This window comes from Equus quagga, chromosome 3 (genome assembly GCF_021613505.1).
Source record: "Equus quagga isolate Etosha38 chromosome 3, UCLA_HA_Equagga_1.0, whole genome shotgun sequence".
Lineage (NCBI taxonomy): Eukaryota > Metazoa > Chordata > Mammalia > Perissodactyla > Equidae > Equus > Equus quagga.
In genome coordinates, this window is record NC_060269.1 from 7,837,088 (window position 1) to 7,853,096 (window position 16,009).

Consider the following 16,009-nt stretch of genomic DNA (forward strand, 5'->3'; position numbering starts at 1 on the left):
ACTTTTTCATAATCTTCATTGGGGGATTTTTTGGTTATTTGATTCCAAAAGATTTTACTCTATATGGAGCAAGAGGGCTCTTCAGGTCTTGCAGGTCGACTATCTGCTGGAGAGTCAGACCTCTTATATTGCCAAATTTGACACTCTTTGATGACCGCTTGCTGTGGTGTGTTAGAAGCCCCTGTCCTCCTCCGCATGAGTCTCTGACTTTACCCCGCCTTGGTAGGTTTCCTCTGATACTTCACCTAACCTCAGTAGAGCCTGTGCTGCAGGAAGGAGGAAAGTCGGGACTGAAGAAAACAGAATGTAGCAAAAAAATGATGCCTAAACTTACGGGCCCCACAAAAACCAGTGCACCCTTCTCTTCATAGAGCCCATGGTCCAGCTCTGACATTCTAGAGTTCCTAGAGCATCTGGGGCCAGATCAGACCCTGAAAAGACTTCCAAGAAGAGCTGCTGGATTTCCTCAGCAGCTTAAAGAGAAATAGCATTCATCTGGACTGAAAGATGCTTATTTTTGCTTGGAGCAATGGGGACAAAGTAGATAGATAATGTTTTTTGTTTTTTTTTTTTTAGTGCACTTTGCAGCTAGACTTCAGGAAATAACATGACCTAAAATGACCTCTTACGGTTGTCTCACAAGAAGCATTTGATCGTTATGTTGTCTTTCCCTTCAGTGTGTCACAGTTAATGGCAAAGCCACTGTTTTTGATTTCTACCACACATTTTTCATGGAAAATTCTACCAGACTTGATAAAGAAAAGGAAAGGAAACAATATAGTTTCCAGACTTACCCTTGTTCCAGAGTTTTGTTTGTTTTTTCTCTTAGCGAAGTATGGGGACTAAAATTTGGTTCTTATAAGGCAAGTACGAGTTCCTCTGGTCCTCTCCATGAACTCTCACAGAAAACTAGGAGCCTCATATTTCTGCTTTTGAGCCAGCAGGTTGTAGAGACGAAGGGGAGATACAGGATTTTAACTGACCACAAGATTAATATAAGCCAATTTTGTTGTTTCATATCTTTTCCAGTAGAATGCAACCCATTAAAGATGGGGTTGTGTCTTGTCCACCTGTGTACCCCCACACCTGGCATGCTGCCTGGCATATGCTGGGTCCTCACTAAACAGCTGTCGAATGAGTAAAAAAGTACAATCAAACCAGAAGCATATTAGAAGGAGTGTTATAACAAGATCATAGAGAGAATTCCATTTTATCCTGTGTAATTAAAACCATCTCTGAAATATAGCATTCGGTTCCGGGTAGTACCATTCAACAGCAACACTGAAAACTAGAATCAGTTCAGAACGAGTCATCCTCAGTGAGGTCTAGCAATGGGGCTTCAGTCAGGAATAGTTGAAGGAATGGAGAAGTTTAGCCTGGAAAAGAGAAGACTAAAGGGAGATAGGAAGACCATTTCCAGGTGTTTAAAGAATGGTCATGAAGAAGAGGAACCTGTTTTGCTTCATGCTGCTCTTCAGGAGAAAATCAATATTATAAGGGGGAGACTTTAAGTTTTGGGGCTTTTGTGTCTCTGTCTGTCTCACAGTAGGATGGGGTGCCTTGTGACATTGGTTGCAAAGATTTGGGTATTGTTGGATGGAAACTTGTGACGAGTAAGAATTTGGATTTACTACAAACTCACTTTTAACGTGTTTAGCTTTTCTGCTGATTAGAAATTCTTATTTCCTTGAGAGGTATATATTAGGGCAATTGTTAAGCTTACTATATATATATATATATATATATAGTAAGCACCTCATATGTGTGTGTGTGTATATATATATATATATGTTTTATTTACTTATTTATTTTAGAACGGCTATACTCCTTTACATATTGCTGCCAAGAAGAATCAAATGCAGATAGCTTCCACACTCTTGAACTATGGAGCAGAGACTAACATTGTGACAAAACAAGGAGTAACTCCACTCCATCTGGCCTCCCAGGAGGGGCACACCGATATGGTCACCTTGCTTCTGGATAAGGGAGCCAATATCCACATGTCAACCAAGGTATTCTGTTTTTACCTCTTGTTTTAGTCGAGTCTTTTGGACGAACGTAAACAGAAACTAATCAAAGATAACTTGGACCAAAAAGAGGGGCTGTATTAAAAGGCAACAGAGATGTCTTACAGAATTCAAGGACAGTAAAGGAGTCCAGCCTTATGAGGACTGGGAAACCACAAGGAAGCAAGGAGTGGGCCTCTCAGACTCTCCGTCTGTACGGCTGCATTTTTGCATCTTGACTTTTCCCTGAAAGTCAGTTTCCTTTACCCCTCTTGGTAGATCTGCTTTCTCTGCTTCTCTGCATATGTGACCAAAGAGGCTACCCCATAGCTCCCAAGAGTTAATGTCACTCAGTTCAAGCATCAGCCCAGATTGCTGCAGTACCTGGTGGTCCTGGTTCCAAATCCCAGAGAGCGAGAGAGAGAGTGAGAGAAAGAGGAGAGAGGGGTGACAGTTTCATCTGGAGTCTGACCCAAACAACTGCTTCTAAGCTGCTGGGCCATGCCCACCACCAAGTCATTCTCCAGCCCAGCTAAGCATCGGAGGCACCTGTGGGTAGGGGCAGGGAACTCAGTAAAATGTAGATTTCCGAGCCATCTTCAGCTTGTCTTGGATGGTGGTGGTGGTAGTGGTCAGAGAATCAGTGTTTTTAATAAAGCACCCTAATCATGTCAGTCTTTCTCCAGAGAATAGCCTTTGTGGGCAAGCATATTAACTATAAGAGAATAACAGTCAGACATATATGGGAAAAGATATTATTCAAATATAAAAATGTTTAGGTTTTTACAAGTACATGTCTGTCTGTCTGTCTTTCTCTCTACGTATATATTTGTAGCTCTATCTATTGTCAATCTCATCTATTCTATATCTGTCTTACACTTATATCTACCCCAGTAGAGCCAGCTGCTGAGAAACTAAAAATGTGAGCCTATATTTATGTTAGCTCACAATTTAGATCTCTTAATGCTTTTCGTAACACATGGTGTGGGTTTAGTGAAAATTAAGTTTCTTAGGATTCTCCACAAATACACAATTCTATGTTTTCTACATCTCACTGTTGAGTTAATTAGTGCTTTTGGAGACTCACTTGTAAATTGCTCTTAGCATTTGTAAATAGATTATATAGCATCTGTCCTTTGGAAACAGCTATAAAAAAGACAGGTTGTTTTGACTGCCTTTAGAGTGCTATTCTGTTTTGTCCCCTTAGAAGTATTCTAGTATATCACTTGCCCTTATGCACTTCTCTGTTCTCTATCAAAGTCCCCCACAGATCCTGTTTTAAAGTATTGTGAGAGCTAATGATAGAGTTAGCCCTCCAAAAGATACTTGCATTTTAACCAGAATGAACGTGATGGAGCCTTATGGTGAAATTCAGTGTATTAGCCAGATGGTCAATACAGTCTGAGCATGGATTTGCTTGTGGCCACTGAAACCATGCCATTCAGGGGGTCATTTGCCCTATTGGGGATATTCTTACCATGAAACCAATGGTAGAATGTTTCATTTAACATCAGTCTATGAAGGGGGCATGTAAGTGTTTATTGCCTGTTAAAAACACATCTTTATTTGAAAATAAACACAAGAAATTCATAAACAAATCATGCAAAATTTTAAGTAGAATGAAAATTCTGGACATGAAACTGATCATGCAATGTTTCTGATGGTGTTATTTTTAATTCATAAAAATGGTACATATATATCTGAAATCAGTTCACTGGTAAATTCAAGTGCCTAAAACACATCCTGGCATATGAAAAGTACTCAAAAAATACTATCAAACGCACAAATGATTTAGGTTTTGAAGATATTCTTTAAATTTCAGTTTTCCTTGATGGATGCTACTTGTACATATAGTAAAGCTGCTAGATTATCTATGGCAGAATAAACCACTTTTTCCTCCTTTCTCTATTCTTTCATCTTTTATTAATTCTTACTGAATGTTAATTACATATTCAACTAACCGGAATAATTACTCAATGTATATATGCCAAGCAGTTTACATAAAAATGGCCAGTTTACGGTGCTATATATAAATGATGGAGTTACTTTTTATTTACCATTTAGAGGAACCAAAAAAATAGTATACTATCTTTGGGTGCTGGAGAAAATTATTCTGAACGCATTTCCTGTAACTCTGTACACTTTTTATATTGATGTGCTATTTTATTGATGAAAATATAGACTGTGCTATGGTTATAAAGTGAAGTAGTAGTTGGTTGATCAATTATTTAACTGGATAAATAGATTCAGCAGGAGGCACAGATTGGTTTGAAATGAATGTTTTTGGAAGCTTATTAGCTGAGTTATTTTAAAGTCTTACATCATAATTTAAGTACCCATTATAGAAAATGTAACTTGCTGCAAGTGTTGATTAACTTAGAGAATATGTCTTGGATGGAAAGTCCAAGATCCATCAAAAGTTACAGTTTCTGGGGGGAGGCTATGAATTTTCCAGGATTTTTTCAAGACATGATATTATAGAGGATGCAATGTATTTTCTTCTTCAAATGTACCCCTTTGCTTCCATTCTCTCTGTAGAGCGGACTCACATCCTTACACCTTGCAGCCCAGGAAGATAAAGTGAATGTTGCTGATATTCTCACCAAGAATGGGGCTGATCAGGATGCTCACACGAAGGTAAAGCAATTGCTCTCAATACTGTGACAGGTTCTGACTTGGATGATTCCCAGTAGCCCCCATTCAGTCACCCCAAGTCCAAGTCCCCCCTCCTTAAAAGTCCATTCTCAATTAATTATGACTCTCTCCTGCTCCTAAGTCTATAATGGTTCTCCAGTTTGGCTGGAATCAAGTTCAAATGGATAGCATGATATCAGGACCCTTTACAAAATGATTCCAGTTTTGCCGACTTAAGTCTACCCTCCTCCCTTATTGCTTCAGCTAGTCAAAACAGCTTGCTGTTTTCTTCCTGTACTTGCTTGCCTCCATGCCCTTGGTCTTGAAATAGCTTTTCCCTCTTTATGCCATTAAATTCTTCAAGCCCACCATAGCAACATTTTTCACGCACCTCCTCAAGATCCTCCTGTCAGGCTCAGTCTCTCCTCCTGTTATCAGGTCCTGTTATTTGTGCCTCTCTCTTAGCTCTTTGTCAGATTAAGTCACGCACATCTGATCTCCTTTGCTGGTGTTAAGTACCTTGTGTTCAGGGATCTGCTCCTATCCATATTTCTATGTCTATATCATCTGCTAAGTAATATATGTACAAATAGAATTTCTCCCATCTTATCGTAAATGAAATTCTACCTAATCGCTCTCCCCTGAGTATTAACCACTAGAGAGGTAATTTATTTGTTTATTATTATTTATAGCTTGGTTACACTCCTTTAATTGTGGCCTGTCACTATGGAAATGTGAAAATGGTCAACTTTCTTCTGAAGCAGGGGGCAGATGTCAACGCAAAAACCAAGGTAAAATACTTGTACTCATTTTCATTTTCCATAAGCAAAAAGGTTCAGCCATATGCACACTTTGCTAGCTCACCATAGCTACAAATGTATCTTTTTTTCTTTTTGGTTCTTCTAAAGCAGTTTTGAATAAGTAATATCAGTTTGTACAATTGTTTGAGACTTCTCATTCTAATAACCTTTGACGGGTTATGTAGGTTAACTTCAGAACTACTTCTATTACAAAGTTCAGGTAGCTGACATGGATTTAAACTTTACTGCAGGATACAGTAGATACCTGGAGAACATCGTGATGTTCTGGCTCACCACCTTTACACCGTTGCAGGGCCTTGGCTCCCTCCCCCAGCCCTGACGCCCTTGTGAGGAAAGACAGACAGGCAGCCCAGACTGCATTCCTTTCATTTCTTTAAAACTGATATCCATTAAATGTATGCTATGAGTCATATATACACTATATATGGCTTTAGGTATATTAAATCACTTAATCCTTAAGTAACATCATAGTCAGATGCTATTACTACCTCTATTTTACACTGTGAGTTTAAGGAACTTGTCTAAGGTCACAAAGTATTAGTCGGCAGAATCAGAATTCAGTCCCAGGCAGTCAGCGTCAGGGGCCGCTCTTACTGCTGCGTATGCTGTTCTGATTCCCACGTTGCTACAAGTCAGTAACCTCAACTCACTGCATCTAAAATCTTATCCGTCATCATTCACTTTCCTACCTGACATTTATTCCACACTATCAGATCCTGTTGCTTCCCTCTCTTAAGGAGTTCTCTGACCTATTCATCCTCTTCCATTCCCTGAGTCTCTGTAATGGGACCTGACCTAATGCAACTTTCCAGATGGCCCCCCGTAACTTTCCCACAACTAAACTGTAGCCTGTTAATACTTCACTTTCTCCCAACTAATATTTTCCCATTTTGCTCATAGTCTTTCCTCTTCCAAGGTGCTCCCTCTTTTGTCTATTTAAATCTTATCTGTCCTTAAACTACAACCTCTATAATGCTTTTCCAACTACTTGAACATTTTATGATTACCATATCCCCAAAATAATAGTGCTTCCTTTTTAAATTCACTCATAAAACATTTAAAAATTACCAGTACATACTTTTTAATGTCTTTCTATTTTTATTGATGGTTCATTATAAAAAATAATGTATGTTCTTTCTAATCACCTCCTATTCACCCCTGAGGAAAGGATTCTTCACACTAAAATAGTAGGAGATAGCTGAACACAGGACATCCAAAATAATGTAAACTTTAAATTTATTTTTTTATTTCATTTTTTTTTCTTTTTACCTTTTGAACCCCTTCACCCAGTTTGTCCACCCCCCACCCCCTGCCTCTGGCAACCACCAATCTATTTGCTGTATCCATGAGTTCAGTTTTTTGTATTTTGTTTAAGATTCCACATACAAGTGAGATCCTTCAGTATTTGTCTTTCTGTCTGATTTATTTCACTTAGCATAATATATATATACACATACCACTATTTCTGTATCCATTCATCCATTGATGGGCACTCAGGTTGTTTCCATCTATTGGCTGTTGTAAATAATGCTGCCATGAATATGGGAGTGCATATATCTTTTTGAGTTAGTGTTTTTGTTTTGTTTGGATAGATACCCAGAAGTGGAATTGCTGGATCATATGGTAGCTCTATTTTTAACTCTTTGAGGAACCTCCATACTGTTTTCCATAGTGACCGCACCAAATTACATTCTCATCATTCCCGCCAACTCTTTCACATTTGGAATATCATGTGGTCATGCTCAGTGAGGCAATAATGTGTAAGGCCTGGGTGGGAAGTTCTCAAGGATAATGCAGAGCTGACTGGATCCCAACTGTTTTTTCCTGTGGCATTCAGCAAGGCGAGGTGGGAATGTAACAGCTCACTTCAGTGTACTCAAATTGTGCACTCTCTTCAAGGGGAAGAGAAATGTGCAAGATAACTACTGCTGCCAGGCATAATATAACTCAGCTCAGGTTCCTTGGTCCAAAGAAATAAGTAATTGCATGTTGTTTTCTTAAGTTATATATCAGGTATCCCTAACTGCAGCTATGTGAGTGGGCTCAAGTAAATTACTGTGAACACATTTAGGAATTTTCAAAGTTGTCACTCAAGATGCTACTAATTAGAAACATATGAAGTTTAGGAAGAGTCAGTTTTTTTATATCCTTTAGAAGTCGAAACAAAATCATGTCTCTATATAAGCATATTTATAAGTGAATTAAAAATAAAGTTATTTTCAAAATTATAAATAATACTATTAACATTTGAGATTCAAAGCTTGTAATCCGACTCTAGCAAGAGTAGCTGCTGCCTAGCTTCTGACTTCTTGAGTTCTCGTGAAATTGCACTTTGAGACTTATTTACACGCTCAAATGTGAATTCTCAGGTGGTAGCACCTAGCACCATTTTTGCTGACTCAGCTCACACATAAGCACTGCAGACAAGACCTTCTTATTGGAATCCAGGGATTCTCCTGCAAGGCATAAGTGAGACTTTGGCAGAACTTGCAAATGTTTATCATATGTTTTTAAGTGTTGGATTGTTGAAATGGTTATAATATTTAGAAGCCAAACGTACTGTCTAGATAACATCACTTGCCTCCCTGGGGTGTGGTCTGCATTCAAATGGACATTTGGTTGAGAGAAAAATTTCATTTTAACTTTCAAGTTTTTTTTTAAAGTAAACTATGTAGATTTTACTTGCTTTTGGAAGTAAATATATCTTTTGATATATCTTCAGGGGAGTGGATAGATACATACCTCAAAGAATGTTCTTTTAATAAACACAAGAATTTTTTCACAGAGAATGACATCTTTGGAGAAGGAATTGTGTTTTCTTCCTCACATCTCATGTGTAACCATAGTTACAGAAAAATTGTTTTGTTGCTATGAAAATGTAAACATATGTGTTGCCTTTAGTCCTCAAACATTCATGACTTGGTCTAAAAATTTGGAAAAGTGAACTTGTTTTATGGGACTATTGCTTAAAATTAGAATGAAACCCTGTAACATCAGCTTGAGGCAAGCCAGATTTTGTTAATTATATGATTAATTTGCAAAGAGTGTTTAGAACTTCAGCATATAAAAGGAAAATTTTCTTTATAAAATATGCTACAAAGATCATAGAGCTCTTCAATGAGAAAGAAAAATAATGTTAGCATTTTCATATAACTTTAGATAAATTAAAGAAATATTTCACAGACAACATATTTGATCCTTCACCAAACTTGAAATCTTGGCCATTTCCATTTTATAAATGAGAAAATTGAGGGTTAGAGGGGTTTAGGGAGAGGCTAGTACTCTCTAGAACTGGGTCTACAGTTCCTTGCAGGGTGGGGCTAAGATGGAAGATTAAGCTTCAACCGAACAGTCATGTAAAAGCTTCTGAGTTGCTCCCCACCTCCCTACAGATACACTCACGCACCCGAGGCTTCAGGTAAAAGTCAGATGAAATCAGGCCTGGAGGGCATCTTCCCGGCCACAGTGTCCATTGAGGACTCAGTATAATGTGGGCTATTGAGGGCAAGAATGGGACTATGGCATCATTAATTTATGTGAGCACAGCGCCTCCTATTTAGCACATAGCCCGTGGGTAGTAAATGTTTGCTGAATGAACTAACTTGGCTGGTACTGAAGAGGTGAATTAAGTTTGGTTGGTAGAATATGTGTAAACACAGTGGAAAGGGAGAATTTTTAGGAGAGGAAATATCACTTACTTTATGCTTCTCAAATGTCCATGGATTACCTGATTTGAGAGCAGAGTCCTGTGATAGCTCTAAATTTCTCAGATTTTTATGTCCAGGTTTTCTGGGGTCGTTCCGTTGTAGGGATGTAGAGTATAGCAGACGTGCAGAGCTGATGATGTTCCAGACCGAGGGACACTCGGACTGACAGACTTTCACACACATGGGTGCATCCCCATGGACTGAAGGGCTGCAGTGAAAGCGTAGAGGGAATCCTGGACAACTTGCACAGATGCTTCGTGTAGACAGGAGAAGCAAGTCGACATGTTGGTCACGAGGTGGCAGTGACACTAGATGAAAGGGATGCATACTCTTACAAGTTTAAGGTATGCATGGGTGACCCAGAACTTACAGCCCAGGACAATTGGGTCTGAAATGTAACAATACGCTTTTATCAGGGCTGAGGCAGGTAGATAATAAAAAAGTAGTCTGATAGCCATTGACTATCATAATCTTGTACGTAGGATCTGAACCTAGAATGATTGTGAAGAAATTACATAACTGTTATTTTCAGTTTCATCTCTGAAATGGGGAGAAAAATATTCATTTATTAACTCATTTGTTCATTCACTCAGTCACCCATTATTCACGAAACACCTACCATGTCCCAAGCATGCTCATTTTCACAATGATAATAAAGATTAAGAGAGACAATAAATATAAGGTCCAGTACCTGGCACAGAACGAATGCTCAGTAAATGGTCGCTATTAACATTTTGTTGTGCCTGCAAGGATTCCAGGGCAGCTTGATTAATTAACGTAATTATGCAAACCACCTGTGCCATGCCGACCCCCCACTAGAGTGCTGGGCAAGGTTGGCTTCACACTAACCTTGACAGCAATGCCTCACAAAGCATGGATTACAGGGTTTCATCTGAGTGGAAGTTTAGACCAGAATGTTAAAAAGAACCTAATTTTTAAAGACTTTTTAATTGAAAGTGGACCACTCAACTTCCAGTGAAACCTTCTGTTCTCTAAGTGTGCTCTTCTTTGGCCAAAGCTGTGCTCTCAAAGGAATGTAAGATCGAGGTTTGCTTTCATTGACTTAGCATCCCTAAAGCCAGCCCAAAGATTATCAGGGAGGTCATGACTAGCAAGCAGTGTTATGATCCTCTGCAGCTTTCAGTTAAACGCATTTTACTCTTTCTCTTTCCCAGGGAAGAATTCACTCTGATAACACTGTTTCTCATTATAAATCTTCTCTCAGCATACCCATTTTTAATGCTAATTGGTGAAAACACCAAACAGTTAGAATGTGGCATCTGTTGATCTTGCTCTTTCCTAAGCTAGTCTCTTTCTGTTTAGCTCACCATAAGGTGTGAGGGAGTGTCTGCTGCTGAGAAATGGGCTGCTGCTGAGACTGCACTCCAGATAAACAGGCATCTGTGACCATTTGGTTGTAAATAAGATTTAAGAAATTCCAAACGAAGGCTAACCTAATTTTCCTTCTCCTTCTGCAAATCTCCACCCGGTCCACCGCCACCGTCATCGACAGAACGGCTACACGCCTTTGCACCAGGCCGCCCAGCAGGGCCACACGCACATCATCAATGTCCTGCTGCAGCACGGGGCCAAGCCCAACGCCACCACCGCGGTAAGGAGGCGTGGCTGCCCCTGCCCACGCCGCCCCTTGTCTGAGCTGAGTTCAGATATGGCCCCCTTAAGTACGCCCCCGCACTCTGGAAAGCCCTGGCTTTCTGGAAGGCCTTTCCAGAAATCAGCAGGACTTGCTGGGAGTGCTTGGCCAGGGAGGGAGTACGGCCTGACTCAGTTGTCTCTCGGGAGAGCGGGGCCCTGCACTCCGGCCGCTGGAACGTGCTCTGACTACAGCTGGCTCTCAGATGTGAGCGCAAGGCCACCCCTCCGCCCGGCCTTCTTAAGGGCGCACAGTTTCCGAGGCTTAGACAAAGCTCTTGGGGATGTGGAGCCATTGAAATGTAAACTAAGCGGTGCAATTAAACAAACCGAGTGGCCTGGGCGGGAGCCTGAATTGCTGGCTTGTGTTATTTCCCTGCACAGTGAGCCTCTGCACAGCTGTAGTTAGAGATGTTACTGTGTCCCCTGTGGTGACATCTTACCTGCAGCAGATGGCTGGGCCTCTGCTGAGGAATCCGCGTTCTTGGTGCTCGCTAATTGTTTTTGGAGGCACCATCCTCTGTGCAAGAGGTACTTTCCTAAGCAGAATACAGTATTGGTAGAGCTATTTGACAACCTCGGGGTTAAAGCGTCAAGTGCTTCTTATTGGAAAGCGCAGGCAGATGCAGCTTGTTGTGTTACCATGGTGACCTGGGCTCTAGTGTAGAGAAGTTACAAAGACGATTCAGATGTAATGGTAAAAACTAGTGATTTTCCTAAGCTGTGCCTTGTTTTGGAAGGAAATGCTGGCTCATGCAGAGCCGCGGGTGAGCTCATTGGCTCCCATCGCCGTCCTGCCTCTCAGTTCTCACTCTTTCTCTCGTTCACTCTCTTCAGAATGGCAACACGGCCTTGGCGATTGCTAAGCGGCTGGGCTACATCTCCGTGGTCGACACCCTGAAGGTTGTGACGGAGGAGGTCACCACCACCACCACGGTGAGTAAGAGGGACTGCTCTGCTCGGCTTCGGCTCCAGTGTGTGGGTTTTCAAGCCACATAGTTTTTCACTTACAAAATGTTTTGAGCTTTTAGTTTTGAACTTCTTTTGGTGAATATGTTGTAGAACATGCATAGAGGTATGCAGATGTAAATGCATTCACACAACTAATGCAGGGTTTTAGCTTCCTTTAGTCAACAAAAATCCATATAAAATGTATGAGTGAAATTTTATAATGCTTAGTTCCTTTTTCTGTGACTGGCTTCTTTTTTTCTGGCTCCTCTGCGCTGTTGCTGTGGTTGGGTGTGACACTTGCTGCTGGCAGGTAGGAACACTCCACAGCAAACTTCTCACCTTAACCAGGAGCTCAGCCAGCCCCTGGAAAGACCCTGACCTCCGAACGCTATGCTCACACGGGGTCAGATGGGTCCCCGTGAGATCAGGTCATCCTTACTTTCTTCTTAGTTCTGATTATTATTTTTTATTCAAAAAGAAAATTGAATGTGTTTAGTAGGTAAACTCTATATCATGACAGTACATATTAAATTTTTTAAATTTTTTGCTGTTTTGAATACAATGCTGATTCTGTAGGAGAGAACGGTGATCATCATTGGCCTTTGCCAGAGAAACTCTAGAAGTGATAATAATGAGTGCTAATGCTTTTGCCACTCAGTTGGAGCAAAGCTTGAAAGAGGCCTCATGAGAGGGAGACTTCCAGTGGAAATGCCATCTCTTTGCATTTATGCGTTCATTAACTTTTCCCGTTAAGCTTGAACTCTAAGGACAACAGCTCTTTAATTTCCCTTTGTAAAGTAGGAAAGTGGAGCAACAGGAGAACATTAGATGTTCTTTAGAGACAATAAGATCATACATCAACAAATCAATTCTGAATGAGGTTCTAGTAAATGCCTCATGCTGGGAATGATGCACATAGAGTTTTAGAACACTCAGTTCTTTTGGTAGATGTGAGGAAAAAGAGACAAATTTCATTCTTCAGGCTGACAGCAAATCCCTGTTGACATACATTGAGGTAAATGCAAGACAGTTGGTTTGATGTGAAGTTTTAAATAGAGTGGAGTATGATTTATTAATGAACTGCAGGACACAGACTGAATTTAGATGGGAGAGAACAGCACTGGTTGTTTTCTTCAGAACCTTTGGCCAGCGCACCAAAATGTTTTTAAAGTATAGCTTTAATAAATTATACAGGAAAAAAACAAGTCTTGTCACTACCTCGCACTATACTTCTGAGTCACTTGGTATGGCTGAATCAATGGCTTTTTCTTACTCTATGATTTCTTATACCAGGAAAATCTTCATATTAGGGATCTATACATATATGTCTCTAATGTGGTGTCTTTGAAAGAATGTGTACGTCGCAGATAAGTGAAGCCGTTAGTGGCCAAGCACATCTGTTTTTAAAAGTCATGTCTTCTGTCAACTTTGTAACCTTGTCCATTCTCTGGTAATCATGTTTGTACATTTTTATCAAGTTACCACCAGATGGCAAGCTTGCATCTTTTTTGCCATCTTGACCCACTTTTCTTCCATTCATTTCATTAACTAATTCATTCCTTCAGTATTTACTGGATGTAAAATACGTGCTGGATTCTGTGCTGACTGCTGAAGAACATTACTCCTCCCCGCCAGCAACTTACATGTAGTGGGAGTGGAGAATAAGACCGACGTTTGGTACGAAAATAAATTCTTTTAACATCAACGAAACTATAGAACTTACACGTCCAGTTTCAAAGAGATCTTAGGCTCACAGCTGTTACTTAAAGTGAATGACTTTAAGTATACAGATCTATATTTTGAAAGAGGAGCAATTAGCTTTTTAAATACTATTGCTAAACAAGTTCAGAAATGAGGCATGTGGTCCTATGTCCACCACATCTACCTCTAGGGGGATTCAAAACCTCCTCTGAGAACTCTCTGTGAGATTTTTGCTTTTCTGGTACCTTGTTCTCTACGCTGTCTAGCTGAGCTGACTCCAACAAAAACCACTCTACTTAGAAATCAAGTTTCTAGGTGAAAAGCCAACAAACAAATATGAACATAATAGCATGCCTGCGTTCAGTAGGGGTAATAAGAAATCATTGCCCATATTAACTAAACGAATGCCCCTTTATCTAAATGGGTGGTCTTATTTATTTGTTGGTTACATGTTTTGGTGCTGCCCTATCTTTACTTTCTGCCTCTCTTAGGATTGGATCCTTTTCCTAGAATTGTGAGTTTTATCATTTTGTGAAACAGAATTTGGGGGTTAAGAATTGGAAATAGGAACTTATTCCTGTCTGTTATGTGAGTCTTCTTACTTTATAGTTCCTCTCTCTGGGAGGAGATTTTTATTTGTTTTTTTCCCCACATAATGGTGTTATTAAGGATATTAACAACAATAATTAATATTTAGTAATTACAGATATGCCAGACATGAAGGGCTGATCCAGCATTCAAAGCTAGCTTGTCAGATCCCAAAGTCCATGTTCTTAACCACTCTGACATAACTGCTCTTGGCTTTGCTACAAGTAGCTTAACTGGAGTCATGTGAAAGAAATGTTTTCACCTAATTTTCAACTTAAAAAAAATTCCACTTAAATAATGTTCTTTATTGATTTTCATGAAAGCATCCTATTCAATTTCATTTTCTAAAGTCTACAGATTCACTAAAAATAATTTGGAACTAGTTGCTGGTGATAAGCAAGTAGCACAAGACCATTTAATAATTATGTAAAATTAGTAAAATTAAATTTAATGTTATTATCATTTCAGTGTAGTCGTTGAACTACAGCTGCACAAATAACGTGAATTTCACATCCTTGGCTTCATATGATGTGCCATTTGAGCAGCCAAGTGAGTTCTCTTTCATCAGAGAAAGTTTCCTTTGCTCTTGCTGCATCCAGAGTTCTTTCCCTCAAAGTATGAATAAAGTCATTGTGTAGGGAGAAGGGTCGGGCAGTGGTTTGTAAAGGAAAAGTCACTGCCACAGAAATTTCTGAGACAGTTTGGAATTGTGGTTTGTTTCCTTAACCTCTGCCTTTCCAACGACTTTGAAAGACCCAGCAGGGGCTCTGAGACTGTGAGCCTTCCCCTGGGCTTACGGTCATTGTACACTTGCTGGAATGGACATCAAAGGGATAGGAACACATTTGTGGCAGCAGAAGCCAACAAGCTCAATCTCCTAATACAGTTTGGAAGAACTCTGAGATATGACTCATCCCTCTACTTATTGATCAGCTATCATCAATTATTTCTATCATTTGCATAATTTTAAAGTGATCATGTTTCATGTTGTGTATAATCATTGATATATAGAGCATAAATTACCAAATAAACTACTAAAATAAAAATATTATATTTATAGTATCATTTAAACCATTGGGGAATTTTTTGACAAGCAGTTAAGAAAATGTAAATATTCAAAGTCCTAAATCTTATCTGATGCCTTAAGTCAGTTAAAATGGGAATCATAAAATGGCAATGCAATAAATACACATAAAGTCATTTGACACATTTTGAGGTGGAGTCAAGATCTTTTCTTTGAACATAGGTCCATTGACTAGAAGGCTAATTTGTCATTCTTGCATAAAGAACATTAGTAATACATACTATATTGTGTGTGTGTATATATTTTATAACATCCATATCTATATAATATTCTGTGTATTATCTTAAAGAGACACTATACTGAGTGCAAAACCTTTTTAAACTTTTGGCACATTTTTTTCCAATCTGTTATCATTGTCTGAACACACCTAATTGAGTAGCAGTTATTTTTGGTGACCCACCTTTGTTGAGAATTTCCAAACCATTTACCTTAGTTTTTATAGAAAAATACTATTTATATACTATTTATTACAAAAATTATATTAACATGTACACTTGGTATAAATAGGTTTGGGTACAAAACCAAGTTTGGCCTGTCACTCCACCAATGGGAGCCAACGTGTGTGGGCATTAGAAGGTGGCATAGTAGCCAGGATCACTCATCATGCTTTGGTGGCTTGATGAGGATGTGGTACAAAGGAAGTGGTTGACCAAGGGGATGTGAACCATTCCTCAGTAAAGGTCAGTAAAGCAGACTTTTACTTTTGCATAGAACAGACCAGATATTGTCCACGATTTGTAGAACAGCATGTTAAAGGATGTTTTTTTTTCTACATCTTTCCCACATTGTGATAAATATTAAAAACCCATTATTAACTCTTCCATCTAGCTTATCCTATTTGTTTGTTTGTATTATATGATTTAA

The 16,009-nt window shown here is 39.3% G+C and overlaps 1 protein-coding gene across 1 annotated transcript in view; it reads left to right on the top strand.

The window, feature by feature from the left end:
* ANK2 (ankyrin 2) overlaps positions 1-16,009 on the top strand; it is a 223,803-nt gene that overhangs the window by 128,014 nt on the left and 79,780 nt on the right. Inside the window, exons 17-21 of the mRNA XM_046656002.1 lie at positions 1,815-2,012; positions 4,545-4,643; positions 5,333-5,431; positions 10,682-10,780; positions 11,659-11,757. Coding sequence (XP_046511958.1) covers positions 1,815-2,012; positions 4,545-4,643; positions 5,333-5,431; positions 10,682-10,780; positions 11,659-11,757 — 594 coding nt within the window. The remainder of the gene's footprint in view (positions 1-1,814; positions 2,013-4,544; positions 4,644-5,332; positions 5,432-10,681; positions 10,781-11,658; positions 11,758-16,009) is intronic.